General features: G+C 39.8%; 2 protein-coding genes across 6 annotated transcripts in view; both read right to left on the reverse strand.

Moving 5' to 3' along the window:
* Positions 1 to 9,008, reverse strand: part of ZNHIT6 (zinc finger HIT-type containing 6) — a 41,340-nt gene extending 32,332 nt beyond the window's left edge. Inside the window, exons 1-6 of the mRNA XM_072867480.1 lie at positions 8,926 to 9,008; positions 8,529 to 8,606; positions 7,205 to 7,270; positions 7,007 to 7,113; positions 6,836 to 6,921; positions 5,412 to 5,515 (exon numbers count right to left, since the gene is read on the reverse strand). Of these exons, the coding sequence (XP_072723581.1) occupies positions 5,412 to 5,515; positions 6,836 to 6,921; positions 7,007 to 7,113; positions 7,205 to 7,270; positions 8,529 to 8,606; positions 8,926 to 8,993 (509 nt within the window). The 5' untranslated portion in view covers positions 8,994 to 9,008. The remainder of the gene's footprint in view (positions 1 to 5,411; positions 5,516 to 6,835; positions 6,922 to 7,006; positions 7,114 to 7,204; positions 7,271 to 8,528; positions 8,607 to 8,925) is intronic.
* A 1,344-nt stretch (positions 9,009 to 10,352) lies between these two features.
* Positions 10,353 to 19,196, reverse strand: part of COL24A1 (collagen type XXIV alpha 1 chain) — a 151,487-nt gene continuing 142,643 nt past the window's right edge. For 3 of the 5 annotated variants that reach the window (XM_072868270.1, XM_072868271.1, XM_072868269.1), the window contains 7 exons: positions 18,443 to 18,478; positions 18,321 to 18,347; positions 17,179 to 17,244; positions 16,244 to 16,412; positions 14,737 to 14,846; positions 13,418 to 13,633; positions 10,353 to 11,753 (listed from right to left, as the gene is read on the reverse strand). In XM_072868270.1, the coding sequence (XP_072724371.1) occupies positions 11,607 to 11,753; positions 13,418 to 13,633; positions 14,737 to 14,846; positions 16,244 to 16,412; positions 17,179 to 17,244; positions 18,321 to 18,347; positions 18,443 to 18,478 (771 nt within the window). In that variant the 3' untranslated portion in view covers positions 10,353 to 11,606. Of the gene's footprint in view, positions 11,754 to 13,417; positions 13,634 to 14,736; positions 14,847 to 16,243; positions 16,413 to 17,178; positions 17,245 to 17,468; positions 17,505 to 18,320; positions 18,348 to 18,442; positions 18,479 to 19,196 lie in introns of those variants that run through there. The other 2 variants (XM_072868272.1, XM_072868273.1) reach the window with 2 other exon arrangements.

A 19,196-nucleotide genomic window follows, 5' to 3' on the forward strand; every position in this document is an offset into this window, starting at 1 on the left:
AGAAGTGCATAGGCTGTTTTGCAATTGCTGTTCTTCTAAAGCAAAGTAACTGTCTCCCTTTCATTTCTCCTAAAACTTCAAAAAACTTGTTTTCTATAATCAACTGTAGTTTTCACAGAACTACATGTAAATGATTTTTAAATTTTTCACAGCAACAACTGAAAGATTTTTATTTCTGATGTTACAAAGACAGCAGCAGTATATACAAAGTGGATGTTACCTTCAGCTAGCTCTCAGGACAACTGCAAAAATTCTCACCATCTTTTATAGTTAAAGCAGTACCTAGGAAGATGCTCCAAGTACTGCGGGTGTAGGCAGTACGGCTGCTGGGAATTAAAGGACAGATCTGCACAGGATTCTGGGACTTGGACATACCAGTTAAGTGCCTTGGCAGATTTTCAGAAAGGTCCAGTGTTTCCGTATCTCTTAAAACATTTATGAAGTATCTCATAAAGCTTATCTTTCTTACCTAGGTTTCCTCTGAACAGTCAATTTTGCCTAGATTGCAGTAAAAGGTTTTAAGTATATAAAACATTTTAAAATGTATACACACACACACACATATACGTAAAATAAAATATATATCAACAAAAAAAATCCAAATTCATTACATCTTAAGATACCAATTGAAGTTCTGGCTCTGCAGAAGTACTTCACTGCCAGCCTGTCAAAGATAGAGATTCACTGATGATTTTGTTTCTATTTAGCAACTAATATTCTTAAAATGTTTTAAAAATAGTACACAGGACATCCTACATCAAAGCACAAGTACTGTAGTATTTCCTGTCTATGTTATTTTGAATTGGTAAAAGAGATGAAAAGGATATAAAGAAGTTTAATGAAGGACCAGTTATCCTTTAATTTGACAATACCTAGTACTCTCACCTAATGCACTGAAGTTTAATTGAAATACTGGGCATTCAGTATCTACACCTTTGGATAATAATGCCTTTCTCAATTTTCTTAAGCAATGGAGATTCAGCCAAAATAAGTGACTAGATTTTCTTGTGGATTAAAAAAACCAAAATTTAAAATAAGAGAACATGCAGAAGTGTGATGATTTCACCCCCCTGCCCGCCCAGAACTCTGTGTTCCTAGCACCAAATGGACTTTGTTGCACTTCTAACAACAGCACACTAAAGAAGATGTCTCTGTTTTCTTGAAACTTCATCAAACTAATTGCTGGATTTGATGTATAAACAGCAAAACTGAAATATTTCTCCTGAAAGCATATGTTTCCTAGTTACAGTAAACAACAAGACAATCAATGAAGAAACTGAAGTGCACTTCCTTTCTAACACATATGGTCTTCTATCAAGGGGCCTCCCAAAGCAGGAGATGTTACTAGCCGTATGTGTTGCAATAATCAAACATGCTGGGCTTCAACTAAGTCCTGTGTAAATCAAAGGGACACTGTCAAGGCCAAGTAACCCAAACTGTAATGATCTTTAAAGAATAAAACTACTGTCCTCTTTAACTTCTGCAAATAAACAAAATTACCATCAGATTCACTACGAGAATAAAACATTTCAGTTGCTAAAAAAAGGAAAAAAAATAATCTCAGGTACAGAACTCAGTCAGTACTCATCTTCACATAGGGATGTTCTGAAAAGCTACTCATTTACTAAAATGCATGAACATCATGCTCTCTGATCACTCCAGAGTAGCATTCCTTTGCCTGGGAACATACTTTAGTGGGTCCTAGAAAGCAAGCAAAACTACGTACCAAGTAACAACTAAATTCAAGTTTAACAGTTCTGACACTAATATCAGCCCCAAACCCAGCTCAGATAACTCTTTGGTAAATTCTCAAGATCAGCAACACTTCAAACAATTAATTTTAATTATCCTTACCTAGCTAATGATTAGAGTTGACATTTTAGGGCTTTCAGGTAGACCTCAAAGTAACTTCTGAAACACTAATGATCTCTTAACTGAAACTTAATCCCAAATCTCCACACTATATTTTGTTCTCAGAATTAAATCACAGAAGAGAGACAATGAAAAAGATTATTTCTTCTCCCACATGTATCATCTGATCAAATGCTCCCAAGCTGCAGGCATGCCTTTCACCAGGGAAGGAGACTTGTAGCCCTCTGGCCCCTCTCGGCGGTGAGGAGAGGTAAGAAGGATTTTGTCTGCGAGGTGCTGTGAACGGAGTGGGGAGGAAGCTGGGTGGAGATGCCTATGACAGTGTAAGCAGCAGGGAGGGTTGGAGCAGGGCAGCACAGACTGCAGAGCTGAGGGAGCTGCACTGCCCCATTTCAGCTTCTCACAGCTGTCATCATCTCCCACCAGGGAACCAGGAGCCACAGAGCTGCAAGCTCCCTCCCCTCTTCCTGTTTGCCCTGCTGGCTGGAGCTCCCCAGTTGCTGCCCCAGCCCTCATCCCAACCTGGTCACATTCTCCACCCCTTTCCCAAAGGCTCCCTATCCCAGCAGGCCACCCCAACTCCACGGCAGCATGTGTCCAGAAGGGGAACTACCACTTCTATTGGAAAATAAGGGCACCACAGGAAAGGTAGGGTGAAGCAGCACGTTAAAAATAATTTGCGAATAAGGTGTCCTAAACCATCTCTAAGTCAGATGTCCTATGAGTTCACAAACTGGACTCAAGACTCTACTTCCTAATGACCCTCCATTATCTAGGTATTCAATATTACAAGTTACTCTAATCCATGTGTTGCCCAGCATTGGCACGTATGCTTTCACAACACTGAATTCAGCAAACAAACTAATGGAAACTGGGAAATGAAGAGTCTAGTTAACACATCCAAACAAGCACCGATCTGTCCTCCAGAGCTGGCAGGGGAAGGGGATGACACAAGAATACATCTTGTACTTCCTAGTTTTGGATTACTCTGATTCCTGCCTTGTACAGCCTAACAGCTTGGCTCACACGGAGAGCGTGAAGAGGACATCACAGAAGACTGTTCTCAGCTTTCCATACACATATGTAGAGCAGCTTCCAACCTCCACCCTCTGGAGCAACCCCTCTCAACTGACAAATCTCAACTGACAAACAGCATGAGAAAGGGTTCAGGTCTACAGAAGAGTAGACACACCAGACCCTGGCCACTGTCAGGTGTTAAGCTTATATAAAGCAACTATTTGCACAGCTTTACCCCATTTGAATGTAATATTCAACAAAACATGGGTGTCATGAAGTCACATGGAATAGGTGTTAAATGGTTGACACTCACTGGATCAATCAAACCTGAGGTTTGATTCCTCAGGAACACATGTAAGGAGAGTGAGCAAAACATGCCAATTAACAAAAGAAAAAACAAAACCAAAGGTTAATTTTGAATCTGCATCTCTGAATTCAAACAGCCCGTTGCTGCACGAATAACAGCAGCAAAAGAGAGGAAACATGGCCTTTATGTAGTACTCACTGAGCATATTCTATACCCTTGGACAGCATTTACAGGAAAGAGATGGTTCCTTCCTATCCTCTTAAGAACAGAGAACGTTATCATGCTCTTTCTGATGGGATGTGAACGTCCCAGGAAGGCTAGCATCCCAAAACAACAACAACAAAATACCCCAGGACTTTATGACTGACAAACAACAGTAAGGCATTCTCCCAGACAGCCTGTGAAATACTTCCATGCCTATTTTCCAGTAAGTCACCTTCCCTGCCCCATCCCCTTAAGTTTTTTAATCTGCTTCTGTTAGACAACATAAAGCACATGGCACACATGAAAGCGTAGTCTGCTCAAAACTTAATTTGTTCCCAGTGCAAACTACACTTCAGTATGTACCCAAAAAGGCTTTCTAGAGAAAAGGAACTGAAAAACATGGTACACGAAGGCAAATTTCTGTCAGCACAGCACTGTACTACGCCCAGGGTCTTCCCAATACTGTCAAACCTCATTGTATCTGTGCCTTTTCTGTTCTTCTGTCCTTCTGTTCGCTACTGATCCCAGCATCCCTAGGCTTTCTGCACTTTCCCTAGCTCTTAAAGACTAGTCCTTACCCTGTACTCCTAAGGGTGTTTCTGTTGTTTCATCCACAACATTGAGGAAATCCCCCAGGAAAGTTAAACTCAGCTCTAAGCCTGAGATACTTCAACAGCATGAGACTAGCACAAGATATCTGTAAAACGTAGAGCATATGACCAAGAAAAAGAAAGTCAGTGCAGAGGCAGACAGCTTCTGCTCACATGACTAACATCTGCAAGGTTTGGAGCTATCCCCTGGTCCGTTCTGAGGGGAGAGCCTCAGTGATGTATAAATTTGGGGTAGAGGGAGGAGAAAATGCCCCAGATTTCCTTTCTTTCCATTGATCCACCCTGGGTTTTCTCTAACAGAACTGGTAAAATATGTAACTTTAAAAGGTTACACTTCTACATCTATTTTATGCCTTATGTTCTGCTGAAAATTAAGATACCTGCAAAAAACAAAAATCTGTGCTTTTGCCCCAGAACAGAAGAAATGATGCAGGCAAGTCTGTCGAGCAGCCTTCCAGGTTGGTTATTTCTCTGTCAGAGAGAGACACCTGGTGGCTCGTCAGTCCTCGGCCACCGGCACCTCGCCTGCCAAACACCGCGCTTTACATCACGGGTTGTGCATCTCTGAGAAGAGAGGGAAAAATGTATCCTGAAAACAGAACTTGCCACCAAAACTACGATCATGAAGAAAACAAGCGGAGGAACCATCAGGGGTAGCTGGCACAGCTGATTACTGTGAGAAGCTCAGAAGGCATTTATATTTGCTCCCAGCAGATCATCGAGCTACACTCTAGACTTGTTTCCTGCCATAATGAAATACTTTCTAATTTTTTTAAAAAATTTTTTATTTTTACTGTGAAAATATTTTAAAATACAAACTCTGGATATCAGAGAAAAGCCACAGAGTGGATAAAGGGAAGAACATTTAAAGTCTTCTTAGCCCTTTTCCTGATTTCATATCTGTGTCTGCACTCGTCTAAGCTGTGCCGTATCAAGCATCCACATCCTCCAGCATAGCAACTCCTTACACAGCATGCAACAGAGATAACAGTATTGGAAGCATCTCTTCAGATTTAAAGTCATCCTTTTCAGAGAGGGATTTTTGCAATCATTCTACATCAATCCTCTTATCATAAACCTTTAAAGAAGTGTTTTCTTTTTCCAGCAATAAAACTCAATGTTAATTAAGAGATGGGAAAACACAACAGCAGTAATTCTTCCTCCTGTTACTCAATGTTGCTATTTTTCAAAACAAAGCATGAGTTGCATAAGCTGTTAAATTGAGCTCAAAGAGCTTAAAAAATGAAAGCCTGCAGCACGAAATACTAAATCTAGATAGCTTTTGTAAAAAAATCATGCATCTAACTGATTTTTAAAAGCAAGTATATCGGTATGAATTCAGATTCTCATCATTATGGCGTTCAGTGAAAACAAAATACTGCTGACTGTAACCAACTCACATGCAATTGAAGGTGGTTGAATTTTCTCTTCTTTTTGTAAATCCAATGGGCAGCGTTCTCAGGTCAATATTACACCTTCGAGCTTTGTTTCTCAAGCAATATAACTAGTAAAAAATAAAAACAATTTTTAAAAAAAACCTTAATAATGTATTCAAAACCTGAAAGTTAAACAATAAAAGCGTAATGCTGACAGGAATTACGGGAAAACTGTAGAAAAGGCCACGTTTAATGAAGTACTTTCTTTGACTTTTTAAAAAAACATCATGAATGAAAAAGTTAATAAAGTAAGCCTAGAAACTATCTGAAATGTTTTCAGGTGAAGTTTTTCCACAGTTAAAAACCAACATGCCAATGACTTCTTTATAGCAGAAGTTCTTTAACATACCGTGATAGCCACAAACAGCCATTGTGGGCGTAATACCACCCATGGAGCCTGCTAGCAGAAGGGATGTACAAGCACCATCTCAGCCACTCTGAGAAATTCCGCTTTGAAGGTAGCACTAAGCATCCCGCAAACATGCCTAGTACCACACCCTAAAAACGCTACCTATGTAACCTATCTCACCATCTTCAGCGCAAGTTTTCAAGACATCATGGTGCTAGGTACACACGCAGAGTATGACTTCAGCCTGAGAGAAAGCTGGACTCTTCTGAATTTACTTTGTCACCAACATGAGTTCTCTCCAACTGAGTTTAGTGCTATATTTAAAGATATCTCCACGAGACTAAAAAACAACATGGCCCTGATATCTTTCTGTGACATATCAATGAGTCAAAGTATTTTGGAGTGGATTTTGTTTTTCTGGGTTTTTTATCCCCCCCTCCCCCCCCCCCCCTTGATCTTGGTCTTTGCAGTTTATCATCATAGGACTTTCAGGAAATGCCATACATTTCTGTGATCTCATTAATGCTTTACTGGAATTGGAGGAGGTTCAACAAAAATCCCCTCTCACCCTTAGAAGGCTGGCTTTTACTTCACTGTTGCTTAGATTTATTCTTTGCAGAATTCTAGTTGCCTTCATTTAGTATATGGGGAAGCATGTAATAATTTTTAGGCAATTAATAAATCCATTGTTTACCTGGGAATTTTGTACTTAAAAATTCAAAAAAGCTGTGGAGGTGGAAGGAAACATTCAGGCTTTCTTAACACACGTCTATCATCAAACAGCAAGAGTGGTCATGCATCAATTTTAAGAATGTACACTGTTAGCAATTTATTCTTCTAAACAATTGGACGTAGCCATCAAGACTAGTATTACATAAACCTAGAGACTTCTTTTGATTTCTGGCTCTAAAATTCAGGGTCATTCATACCTTCATAAGAGAGGTATCAGCTCTGAAATCTGGAGTGGGACTGCCTCAGTAGGAATTCAGAGGTAGTCAACCCTACCTCCAACAGACCAAGTTGCTAATTTAAAACTTACAAGTTTTTTTGTTGCTGGACTATGCACAGTAGGATGTCGCGCAGCAGCATCAGCTGTCCTTCCTACATCTTCCAGGAAACGATAATCTGAAGGTAAAAAAAGAACAAGGAAAAATGTAGTGCTAACCTAGTAAACCCCATGAATTTTAAAAAGCACAAGGAATATTCTTACCACTCAAAAGGTTCAAGTCAGTAAAGTCATTTACAGAGACGAATGCTGTTTTATCCCTGACTCCATTACAGCTCAGTGCAAGCTTATGCTTCTTTACACACAACAGACTAAAATGACAAAAAGTTTTTCATTAACATGCCACGTTCAGCATGAGTGGGGGGAAAAAACAAAAAACAATTTAATTCAGATAACAGATACCTGCATGAGTATTTCATGCACCGTGGACATCTGTACTTAGCTTCCTCTTCACTACATGTTTCACATCTGAAAGAAGTAAAAAGTACCTCTTAATAAAGCGGCATCTTTGTGCCTGACTGGCCTGGGAAGGTGCCTGCTCAACAACCAGGCACTATGCCATCCATCAGCATTTTCAGGAAAAGTTATCTGAACCTTGAAAGAAGAAAGAGAAAATACAAATACCCTGGATTAGATAAGGTGGCAGATAAAATAACGTAACCTACGGGGAATATCTCCAAACACGTACAGGGGTTTACCTATATTAAAACACAGTGCAAATGCTTGAAAGAAAGAAAAACAACCCCATGCTAACTGCAGAGCTAGAAGCATAGCAAGGCTGTATCAGTTTATGCTTTGTGGCCTGGTTGTACCAGTGCTTTTCGCGATTTACATCACCTATAACGTGCATCATACCATGCTGGCTTATAATGCTCCCAGTTTTAGGCAGATGGAAAATAAGCGTTGAGCATTCACACTAAAACCTGAACACTGCATCCCATTTTTTCAATGAAACAGAAAAACCGTGATAATAGTCAGCAGAACTTCTGGCTTAGCAGTACAAACCCCAAAGTCAGGGAACCTCTCAGGCACAATGCGTAACCTTTATGAATGTAGCTAACAAAATATTATCCTCATTAAAAAAATATTCCTCTACAAATGTTATCTTCTGCTTTTTAACCAGGCTATTACAACAGATGTTTCTCCTATTCTTCAGAAAAAGTTCTTGATCTATTAACTTAAACAATCGTCACTTCTTGTTTATTTTAACTCCGACAAATGCGGAAGGGAAATAACCCTCCCCCCACATCAGCAAAGTTTTCAAGAATGGCGCAAACCCACCACCTTCAACTACCGGAGGAAAAATGTACGCCTCAAAATACTGTTCCTCCTCTCCCCACCACGCGCTCGCCGCTGGCTGCGAGCGGAAGCGCGGAGGACAAGCCAGCAGCACCACCTCTTGACGAGAAGGTGGCTCTGCATTCTACTGTGGCAGCGCGAAGTATCCCAACAGAACAAAAGTGTTTCATACGCTGCAAAACAGAAACAGGAAATACTCTGAGCAAGGATTCCTTTTTTCTTTCTTTCATTTTTTGTTTTTACTATCTCCGCAGTGCCCAGTGCACGTTCGTAGTTCAGCTGCAATGCCAGGGGGAAAACCTTGCCACGCGTCAGCTGCGTGCAGGCCCCCATCAACAGGCAAAAGCAGACGCTGCTGCCTAGGACAAAACTCACCCCCCGCCCAGAACAGTCCCCTCACTCAGATGAAAACGAAACTGCTCCATACCGAAGCGGTAACGCCCGGTACCGCAGAGAAGGCTGCTCCTCTCCCAACATACAGAGGAGAAACGAGAGGGCGCGGGGGCTGCAGGGCAGAAGACAGCGATGCCGTGCGCCTCGGGCACCTGCGTTCCCTGAGGCCCCGGCGCCCCCCGGGCGGGGCCAGGCCCGGCCCGGCCCGCAGCAGACCCCGCGGAGCCCCCGGGGCAGGCCCGGGGCAGGCCCGGGGCAGGCCCGCGGCGGCGGCGCTGTGGGAGGAGAGGCCGGCGCAGCCTTCCCCTTCGGCGGCCCCGAGCTTTCGCGGAGCCCGAGGGAGGCGCTCCCGGGGCCCGGCGGCTACGGGCCTCTGCAGGAGACCTGAGGGCGCTCCCGGGTGCGGTCCTGCACCCCGCCCTTGCCCCTACCTCTGCAGGGACATCTTCCGCCCGCCCGACGACCGCCGAGGGCTCTCGGGGCCTTCCTGATCCGCCATGGCTGCGCGGCGCCGCCTCCCCACGCGGTGCCCGACGGGGCCTGGCCGGGGCGGGCCCGGCCGCGGCCTTTCCTGGGCGGCAGCGCCGCCTGGCGGCCCTCGCATGGCGGCGGCCTCACCCTGCTGCGCCGCGGGCCGGCGCTGCGGAGCCCTGCCGGCGCCGGGCCTTGCTCCGGAGCAGGGGAGAAGGGACCCGCTCCAGCCCGCCTTAGGCTGGAGCCGGCCCGCTCCCTTTGGCGCCGAGAGCATCCTGTAGCCTTTAGGCTTTATCCCTCCTGCTTTAGGCTGTTTCAGAGCCCCGCTTCCCAGCGGCTTCTTTATGGAGTTTTAACTATGAAAAATAACAATAAAAGGAAAAGGGATAAAAGGATTCTGACAAAGACTCTCATAATCTAGCTCAGGGCTTGCTCTAAAATTAAGGGTAGCAAAGTAGGTGACCACCTCAGAAACCATAAAAGATTAATTGCAGAGTACAGGTACTTGTTAACGTTGTGGGACAAAATTGTATGAGATATCCTGCAAATGCTTTCAGGAGCTCGAGTAAAGATGTAAAGGATCTCCAATACAAGAGGCTTTCCAAAACACACACTGCACCGTATACAAGTACACTGTCAAACAGGATGCTTTCAGCCAAACGTTTCTGGCAACCTCCAACTCAAGCGATGGGCACGTTATCACTTGGCAGTGTCCTGCTGCATGAGCGCATCGTGCTGTCTGCATGGGATGTGCATTTTTGCCTCAATTATGGAGATGCCGATATTTACGTCTGAGCAGCCTTATAATGCTTCAAGCTATTTGTTTTTAAAATACATTATTTCTGAGACACGCTAACATAAACCATAAATAAAGGCTACAAATAATTTCCAAAAATAGGACAATGAGACTAATAAAAATATACACGAAGCAGAACATTTTCTAAAAGATTACTTTCTTACAAAAAAATAATCCCTTTGTCAGAACATCGGCTCCACAGCCAGACTAAGAGCAAATGACAAGTGATGCTGTCAGGCTGTAACTAACCTTTATCATCACTCCGTAATCTTGCTTTGTCTTTAGTTTTATCAGATTTTCTCACAAGGAACAAAACTGATGCTTCGATATAAAATGTAAAATGCGATTTACGTGTACGTTACCTTGTAAAAGTAAACGCTGTCACTCCCGCAGCATTCCATGGCATGAAGTGTGTGCATTTCCCCTCGGTAAAGGAAGCACTGCCACCTAACAAGTACCCTTCTAGAGGATTTTCATCGTTACTAAGAAGGAACTATACAATACGAAACAGAATAGTAAAAGACAAACAGATAGCTTGGAAGCTTATTTTATTATTCTTTGGTAAGTATGGTTTCCTGTGGATCAAGATAGTTAAACAAGTTGTTTGAACACTCCCCTTCTCCCCAGTATAGTCTGGTATCATCTTGCCGTGTACTACTGAGCAGACTTTGGACTGATAATAGATTAGAGAGACATCGTTATAAAGAGTGCTTTTCCTAATGGTAAAATTGTTCTTTTTTAATAAAAAAAGACGGTTGAACATTTTAGGCTTAATTTAAAAAAAACTGAAATGACCTAACAATGCAAAAAAGAGGAATTTCTAGGTTGATGAAATGCTGATTATAATTTAACAGCAGCCATTCAGAAGACATGCAGTAGTAGATTTTTTTCACAAGTTACAAAATATATACACAATATATCATCTTAAGATGCCTTTGGCATTCAAAATGTTAACTGAAATACAGACTCTAAAACTCAAAACTACTGTAGGTAGCTCTTCTACAACAATTTTTACAGTGGCTGCAAAGCTAACTGTTCTCACTGTATGCCTCATATACAATGTGCTGTCTCATATACCATTTCCACAACAGTACACAAAAATATTTTAAACACGAAATCCACATAAATAATGTTTTCATTGTAGTGAAGTATGTGACCAACAATTTAAAGTAAGTACCTTTACAACAGAAACATATCCTGATGTAACCAGCACATACAGTCTGAAAGATAAAAAGGGACTCAAATAATCTCTGATAAGGCCACAAGCACCTTGTGTTATGAAGCTCCCCAAGGCAACATGGACAGGAAACACAAAAGAGGTAGTGTGCCATCTGTAAAGATGTATGTGTCCACAAAGGACTATAATAAAACAATGTTTAAGAAAAGAAGACATATTGTACTGTGGCATAATTAACTTTTCATATATAAGCTATTGCACATTTAGGAGCGTTAGCCAGTATTGCTCCTTAGTATTGTATGTCTCCAGCTTTCCTCGGGATGGTTTTTTTGCAGTGCTGTTAAAGAGATTGCTAAGAACACTAGAGGTCCTGAAAAATTCCACGTTCAGATACTCGGTTCCAGGAAATTATGCAAGAAAGCACCAACCAATTTTTTTTTAAATCCTTTAGGAAAATAGTTGTAGTCTTTTCTTTCTTTCTTTCCTTTTTCAATGCCATTTCTCCTTAGGAGGAAGTCTTTTTCTTCTTGAGGTTCTTTAACCAACACTGTTTAAAATGATTCGACAGTTTACTAGTAATTTTGCCTGCAATGGGTCATTACTTTTGCATTTGATCTATGCAGCAATTCCATGTTGATGCAAAAAACCCCACCAGGACAGAAACCTTAAAGGAAGCACACTGAACCACTTTCTATGAAGTGCTGCTGTCCTTGTTTGAGATGAGGAAGTGCGTTAACTTGAACAACTGGAAGCTGATTAGTGTCCTGAGTGTGAAAAAAGAACTGTGTCTTATGCCAGCCGCCATCTTCAATCTGCAACACACAGAAGCAGAATATTAGATTCATATCAAAGATGAGCTTCAAAACACAAATGGAAATTATGCTTAAAGAGTGAGAGGAGGAGAAGTGTACAGGAAGATTTCTTCTCCCAGCAGTTCCTAAAGAAACTCTGTAATTTAACAAATGCCATTTCTCCCATGCAATACCATGGGCACACTCCTGGCAAAACTGTAACTGTAAAAAAGCCCAGCGTGGAAGCCAGCTGGAGCGGATGCAGACGCAGTGCAACACAGCTCAGAGCAGAGCGCCTGTCACTTTGCAAGCAGTCCTGGGCTCATAGAGACTCTTAGATCTCTTGCTAAATTCACCTCTGCATCTGAACAGTAGGTCTCACGTTATGAACTCTACAGGCACTTGATGACTTTGTCCTTGAAGAATAATCATGGGGAATAGGAGCTGCATTTTTGCCATCAACTTTGTATTGATTATTCTAATCCTTTAAAAATCTCAGTAAAGAATTGATACCTCATGAAATTATAAAATAACATTGTAACATTGTCTGAGGCTGGGAGTGCCTTGATGTTTGCAATCACTCCATTCTTAAAAACCATCAAGTACAGTGGACACCACTGAAAAGCGAAATCCCTGTAGAGAGGCAAATGTGTGAGATTCTGCAGCAGACCTGTACAAAACATAGTTTCCCACAGAAAGAGCAACAGGCCTCGTAGAATCTCACAGAAAAATGGCAGTTCTCAATAGCCATCACTGTATGCCCTAATTTTTCTCAGGGATTACAACAGTCCCAAACAGACTGGGAGGTGGGGAGAAGGGGCTTCAATGGCCATACCTTAGCTGCATGACACAGGCTAGAGCATCTCATTAGCATGTGCTAGTAAAGGTTGGAACCATAACAGCTTCGAAGTCCCGCAATAAAACCACCTTCTGTCTTGAGATTAAAAATCTCACTTGACACCCCTCTATTGATATGGAACCAGTCTCACATCTTTCATTATTGTAAATGAAAGTAGAGCTATAAAATCCTGAAAGTGTAAAGTGTTTGTCTCCTCTATTTCATAGTGTCCTACCAAGACATTTACCAAATGGCTCACATCTTGGTGAGTGGAGTAATCTAATAAGCATTAGAAAATTAATAAGCTCTTCCAATTTTTCCTAAATACAAATATGATTTTAGTTAGCAATGGAGTCCATTTCCAATCATCATTATTTTATTAAATAAATAAACCATTGACTCATAGTCAATGAATGTAAAGATATATAGTTGTCCAAAAAATAATTTCCAGCCTGTTTGAACCTGAGATTTTTGTGTTAGATAACCTCAACAGAACTCTTACTGAAGCCTGAATTTTCATTTTGAGAGTAACTGCTCCTAAAGTTACCTGGCAGACCTCCTTATTTCGGATCTCTCTCCAGTGACTTAGTAGAGTCTTGAAATACGTGACACTCAATGCGAACAGCAAGTATAGATACCTTGTATTACTGCAATTGCTTTTATGTTTGGGTAGATGTTGAATTCAATATCAAAAGGCTGGCATACAGAGACATACGTAGAACGATGTAAAAAGTAAGCTTTAACGGATGTGAATCTAAATGATTGTTATTTATTTGCAGAAAGGTAATAATGTCAAAACAATAACACCATTATGGTTTTAATAATGCTAGTGCTAAAAAGTATTTACCATGCATTCATCCATAAGCACCTTCGGTTCAAGTAGCGTATTTGCTTTAAATATTTGACCATTCCATCCTTTGAAGCTAACAGACGTTTTCTGGCCACCTACTTTATTTAATCTCCACATTGGTGTGTTCAGACAATGAACTGTGATGCTATGGGTTGCTTCTGAGCTCAGTAAATGAAGGAAGTTCATCTGCACTTTTCCAACGCCGAACTCCAGCTGAAGTTCCAAGAGAAATGCATTGTTAGACTTAGCTGGACTATGCTGAATGGCCACAGCAACGCAAAGTGACATGCACATACATGTGTGGTGTTTAGGCATGGGAGCACGTATACATGTTAATACATTGGGATCAATGCCAAAGAGCACAATTTGTATTTTTCAGGAGAGCTGTTAGGTTCTATTATAGTGATTACTATAAACAGAAGCTTTCACAGGACATTTTCAAAGCTTAAATATAAACATTTGCTAATGCTTACAACATTGTTGAAACACAGCTGGGCAGAAAACACTATTTTTAAATAAGGAAACTGAAACAAATTATTTTGTGATCCAAACAAAGATATTATCAGCAGCAGTGTTTTAAATGCAGCCACATCATTCTGCTGTTTAGTCTTCTTTGACCACAGGTTCTGGCAATACCTACATCCATTAAAAATCCCAAAATTCATAAGCATACTTTGATTTTAGACAGAAAATATAGTTACTCATTACTCAACAAGAATTTCTCCATGACTCGATCTATTTCAGGGATCTTCCAAATGTAGGAATGCATATGGGAACTTTATGGTATTTCTGATGCTCTTGAATGACTACAGTGTATATGCAAAACTCCACAAATATAAAATTTCTATTCCCAAGGGTTTAAGGACTACATGTGAAGAGGAGCATGGACTAATGATATAAAGGAAACCAGTCCCTGCCTAATGGCATTTAAAAGTGTTGAGAAGTAGTCATAATTTTCTTCCTTCCCATTGCAATGACCTCAGCATCTCTTCACTTAGCTGCCCTGAGTGATGAGTTACTAATGTAGCTTAGGAGCATTTCAGGCTTATTTTTATGCCTTGTGTAGAAAAGTAGAAAGCAAAACAAAATAATTCTATCAGCATGGAAGGTGAGAGTCAACAAAGTGAGAGTTACGCTAACATATATTGTCTCCGGAAAATCTGTAACTTCTGTAACAGAATGTATAATATGTCCTTCCACAAAGATGCACATTAAAAACCCCCTGAAATCTAACATCTTTTCATGAGTTAAGTAAATAAGCATTCGTTTGTTCAGAGTTCCAGCCCAGACAGAGTCTCTCTGGAAGCCATGCATACCTTTGTCACAGACAGCGGTGTTAAACATGTCTGACCACCTGCAGTGAAGTTGCAGAAAACTTCAATGGCATCAGAAGGACATCCAATATTTGGGTCAATCCAGTATTTTCCTATTAGTATATAATCCCAGATGGAAAATAAAACCAAAATATAATTGTTACTAAACAATTTGCTAAAATATGCATACTTTTGGGGAAGTATTAGATGTATTATCACCATAGCTTCACTAGGAAATGAAAGAAAAGGAACACGAAAATCTTTTCACTATTATAATTCTACTAATAACAGATACTGAGCAAAATTATAACCATTCGATTCTGATTACATGTACAATGACTTTTGAATACTGTCATAGTTTCAAAAATGTCTTCTCTTTCTCCAGCTAAATAGTGAGAAAAAATGGTATTTCCAGTCTGCTCTTTCTGTATTAAAACTTAACTTTTTTTCTTTGGGCTTGGCTTTACACAGAGAATATATTCAGGATGTAAAATACTGATCTAAATTCTCTTGTTCTCACAGCATCTTGAAGATCCTTTCTTTTTCCACTATCATCAGACACTTCTACATGACATACCCTAGTGAAAGTAATAAGGAGTATTTGCCATTGTGAATCCATGGGATTTGGTCCAATAAAAGAAATAGGACACATACAAATTATATCAGGATATAGCTTTCCTTAATTTATGGTTAAATATGGGTGAGCCTGGGCTCTAGAATTTATATGGGTGTGTGTAATCCTCTGAAGTGGAGGACTGTGTCAGTGACCTCCATGGTCCTAAAGGACTGAGATTTATTTAGGAGAGCACAGTTCTAATAAGGGTTAGGCTCATCTCTACTAGAGTCTTAAAGAATTGATCCATCCTTATATATGCCATAGAACAGTGATTTTCCTGTAACCTCTAACTTCATTTCCCATTTCCTCCTTAGCTTGTTAATGCTAATACTTGATAAAAGGGATACTTAGAGGTATTTATCATTTTATTAGCTACTGGGAAACTGAATTATGTCACAGCATTGACATTACAGGTTTAAATAACTATTTTTTATTTGAAATATTGATTCAGGATCTTCTGGGATACAACAACTGTCAGTGTATCTGACAGTGGTAGTGTATTGTATACAATTTTCTCATTAGGAATCCAGAAACTGATCCACACAAAATTCATTGCAGATTAGCTATAGATACTTGAGAAACTTTTAATCACAAAATTGGATTCAGTTTCAAATTTTCTGGACACTTTTGTTTACTATATATATAGAATCTGTCTCTAATATCTATATAGAATCTGTCTCTAATATCTATATAATATTAGATAACTACATACTTTCATCTTTAAAATTCATAAATTTTATCTTAAATAAAGATAAAGATACCTGTGATAGGAACACTGCAACAGAATATAATAAAAAACCGACACATTAGAATTTTGATGTAGAAAGTAACATTTGGAAGCAACACATTTCAAAGGCTACTTGTGTTCAAGCTTTAATGAAAGTGGACACTTACCATCTGCCACTTTACGTTCACAGTTAAGCAAATCCCTGCAGATGCGTGCTGGGTTATCCCGTGTGCCAAGGGGGTTCTTGATGCTGTGCAGTAAATTGCTAAGGTAGTGCAGCGTTTTGAATATCTCTGTACTGTGATCTAGTAAAGTTACTTCAGTATTCTGGTATTTCTGCCAAAGGCCATTAGCAAATGTGTTACCACAAAGAAGTATCACAACAATAGCATATGCAGTAAAAGTCAAATGGCCATTGAATGGCCAGACAGAAGTGAAGTATTTATAATGCATACAATCAATCAGCCATGAGGGTAAGGGTAAGAAGGGTAAGAATAACATATTCCAAGAAACAAATTAGTATATTTTATTAAAATTATCAGAGCAGTGAAGTTCCAGGCAGGTTAAGATCATGCAAATACATCATTATGACATGTTGACATAAAAATGTGGATACAGGAAAAAAAAAAAGGTGCATTTTTAAAGTATACTTAGCAGTTTCAGATTTTGAACAGTGAAATCTACTCTTAGACTTCACCTAGAAAATATATGCAAATGTATTTGACTTCACCCATGTATGGAATTTTCTTGCAATCAATGGGACCACACACTTGCCTATATGTCAGTATTTTTTGGATGAAGGCCTAAATGCCACTATCATTATCTGTGGCTGAACAGATACAGTCCGCTCTTCGTGATAGTCAATAAATTTCCATTACTGTCAATCATGACAAAAAGGTAGGAATGCTGCTGTTTTTCTTAACTTCATTTCAATTGTATCCTATAAATCCTCACATGTTTAATTATATTCTACAGTAACTACTTGCTATCCAAGATTCATTTTAAATTAAGTCTTTGTAAAGAAGCCCTGTTCTGTCCTCAAAAAAACAGAATTATAATTGCATACCCTGTATGACAATGTAAATACATTGAAATACATTACCTCCATCTGCAGTGCAGCATTTGACTCAATCAAAGCTTGAACAGCAGCATTTATGTCCACTTGTTTCTGAAAAAAAGATATTTTAGAATATAAAAAGGTGAACAGGAATATTCTAAAATGCAGGCAGTAAATTCTTTGAGCACTGTAGCAACGTACACGATAGCTCAATTATTTTGTTATTTTAGAAAATAATTCATTGTAAATGCTTACTTTTAAAATAGGATCCTCCCTTCCATTTCCAAAGAATGCAAGCATGCATACAGAAAAAGCATATTTGATTTTTATTAGCACCCCCATACGCAATTTAATTATCATACTCCTGGAACCTGAAAAAAAGATACTATAATAGTTGTTACAGACTAATGTCCCAATTGATTCCTCCCAGACATTTAATTTATGTACTTAAGAAAACCAATCGAGGTAAGTGTGAAAAGGTGTTATTCCTTTACAGAGAAGCACACAAAGAATACCTCAATCAGCCATCAGCAGCTGACAGATCAAAGTAGTCTTCATGATGCATGAACAAATACCTAGACTGACAAACTAGCCTCTGAAGGAGGAAGCCCGTTTCTTGCGTGTCTTCATTCTCTGCACTTTGTGCAACGTATATAGCAGACCCAGATAACAGGTTTATTTTAAAGAATTAAGTCACCCACACAAACATCTAGTTCTCGCAATTTATTCTCAGATTACATGTATCATTACAGCTTTAGGACACTTCAGATACTGAGTCTGTCCTAACTGGCACAATCCCTCAACAAACTAAATCTGTGTGTGTGTATATATATATAGGGAGAACATCTGGGCCAGAAATAGCACAAAATTGTCTGTTGCTATCTTTCAGAGTGTTCAAATGCAGAACAGGAGAAAAACCTTTTAGAGTGCAACAGAGTTAACCTATGTCAAAACTATGAGCATGTCCATGAGTGTTGGCTGTTGAGGACTCAACAGCATGGCAGAACAGAACTGACAGTGTAAGATGGAAGGTTCAAAAATGTATTACTGCAGTGATGGAAGCTGTAGAAAAATGTATTTGCACTTAATGTGCAGTGATGGAACAATCAATGCATTTGAAGAGGATCCTGCTATTTTCACTTTCATAAAAGGACTGTATTGTAGGTTAGGGTTGTTACAGAACTTACTCTTGGTCCTGGTGGTCCAGGTGGTCCCTGCAAAATGGGACAAACCAGATATTAGGTGCTTCACATGTTTATGTAATGCAATCACAATGGAAAAATACAGGCATGGTTTTTTACACACTTACAGGTGGCCCTGGCTGGCCCTGAGGTCCCTGAGGCCCCTAGAAAAAATGGAGATAAAATGCAACAGTTATACATGAACATCTCTGCTTTTACATTTATGTATTTTTTAAATCACAAGATGTCACAATGTGTACAATGAAGATGATGTGATACCGGTTTTGGTAAAGCTGTAGATTATTAGTTACTATTGTTAAAGTACCATACTCTGTTAATGTGTGAATATTCCTGTTAGAATTGCTGGGTTGTCTGGTTACTTGTTTATCCAATTACTTTTGATATTAAGGGAACACTAGAAGTCATACAAAGTATCAATATATAATGTGCTATACATTGTGCCAGCATTATATGCACGTTGCCAATACAAGTACTACAAGGGATGAATGATCATAAAAGCATTGTAAATAATGTTATGGGTAGTTGTAAAAAACCTAACTGATCTGCCTTACTCCTTGAGTATCTGCTAGGCATTTATTAGCAGTGTCAATTTTCAGCCAGAACATGTTATGTTCATTGTTGAACAGTGATATCGCAGGCTTCCTTCATATTCAAGAAGTTATGCCCTTATTTCCTCATCATAAGTGGCATCATTTTAGTGTGTAGGATGATGCAGTGGGGAGGAGAGGAGGAGAAGGAACAGCTGCTTTTCCCTAGCTTATAGTGCCTACAACGCATGTAGTCTTAAAGGTAAGTTTTAGGCTTGCCTTAGGGTTGGGCATGGACCCTCCCAAAAAACAATAACTCCATGTGAATTATCCT

The sequence above is a fragment of the Ciconia boyciana genome, chromosome 7 (genome assembly GCF_034638445.1).
Source record: "Ciconia boyciana chromosome 7, ASM3463844v1, whole genome shotgun sequence".
NCBI lineage: Eukaryota > Metazoa > Chordata > Aves > Ciconiiformes > Ciconiidae > Ciconia > Ciconia boyciana.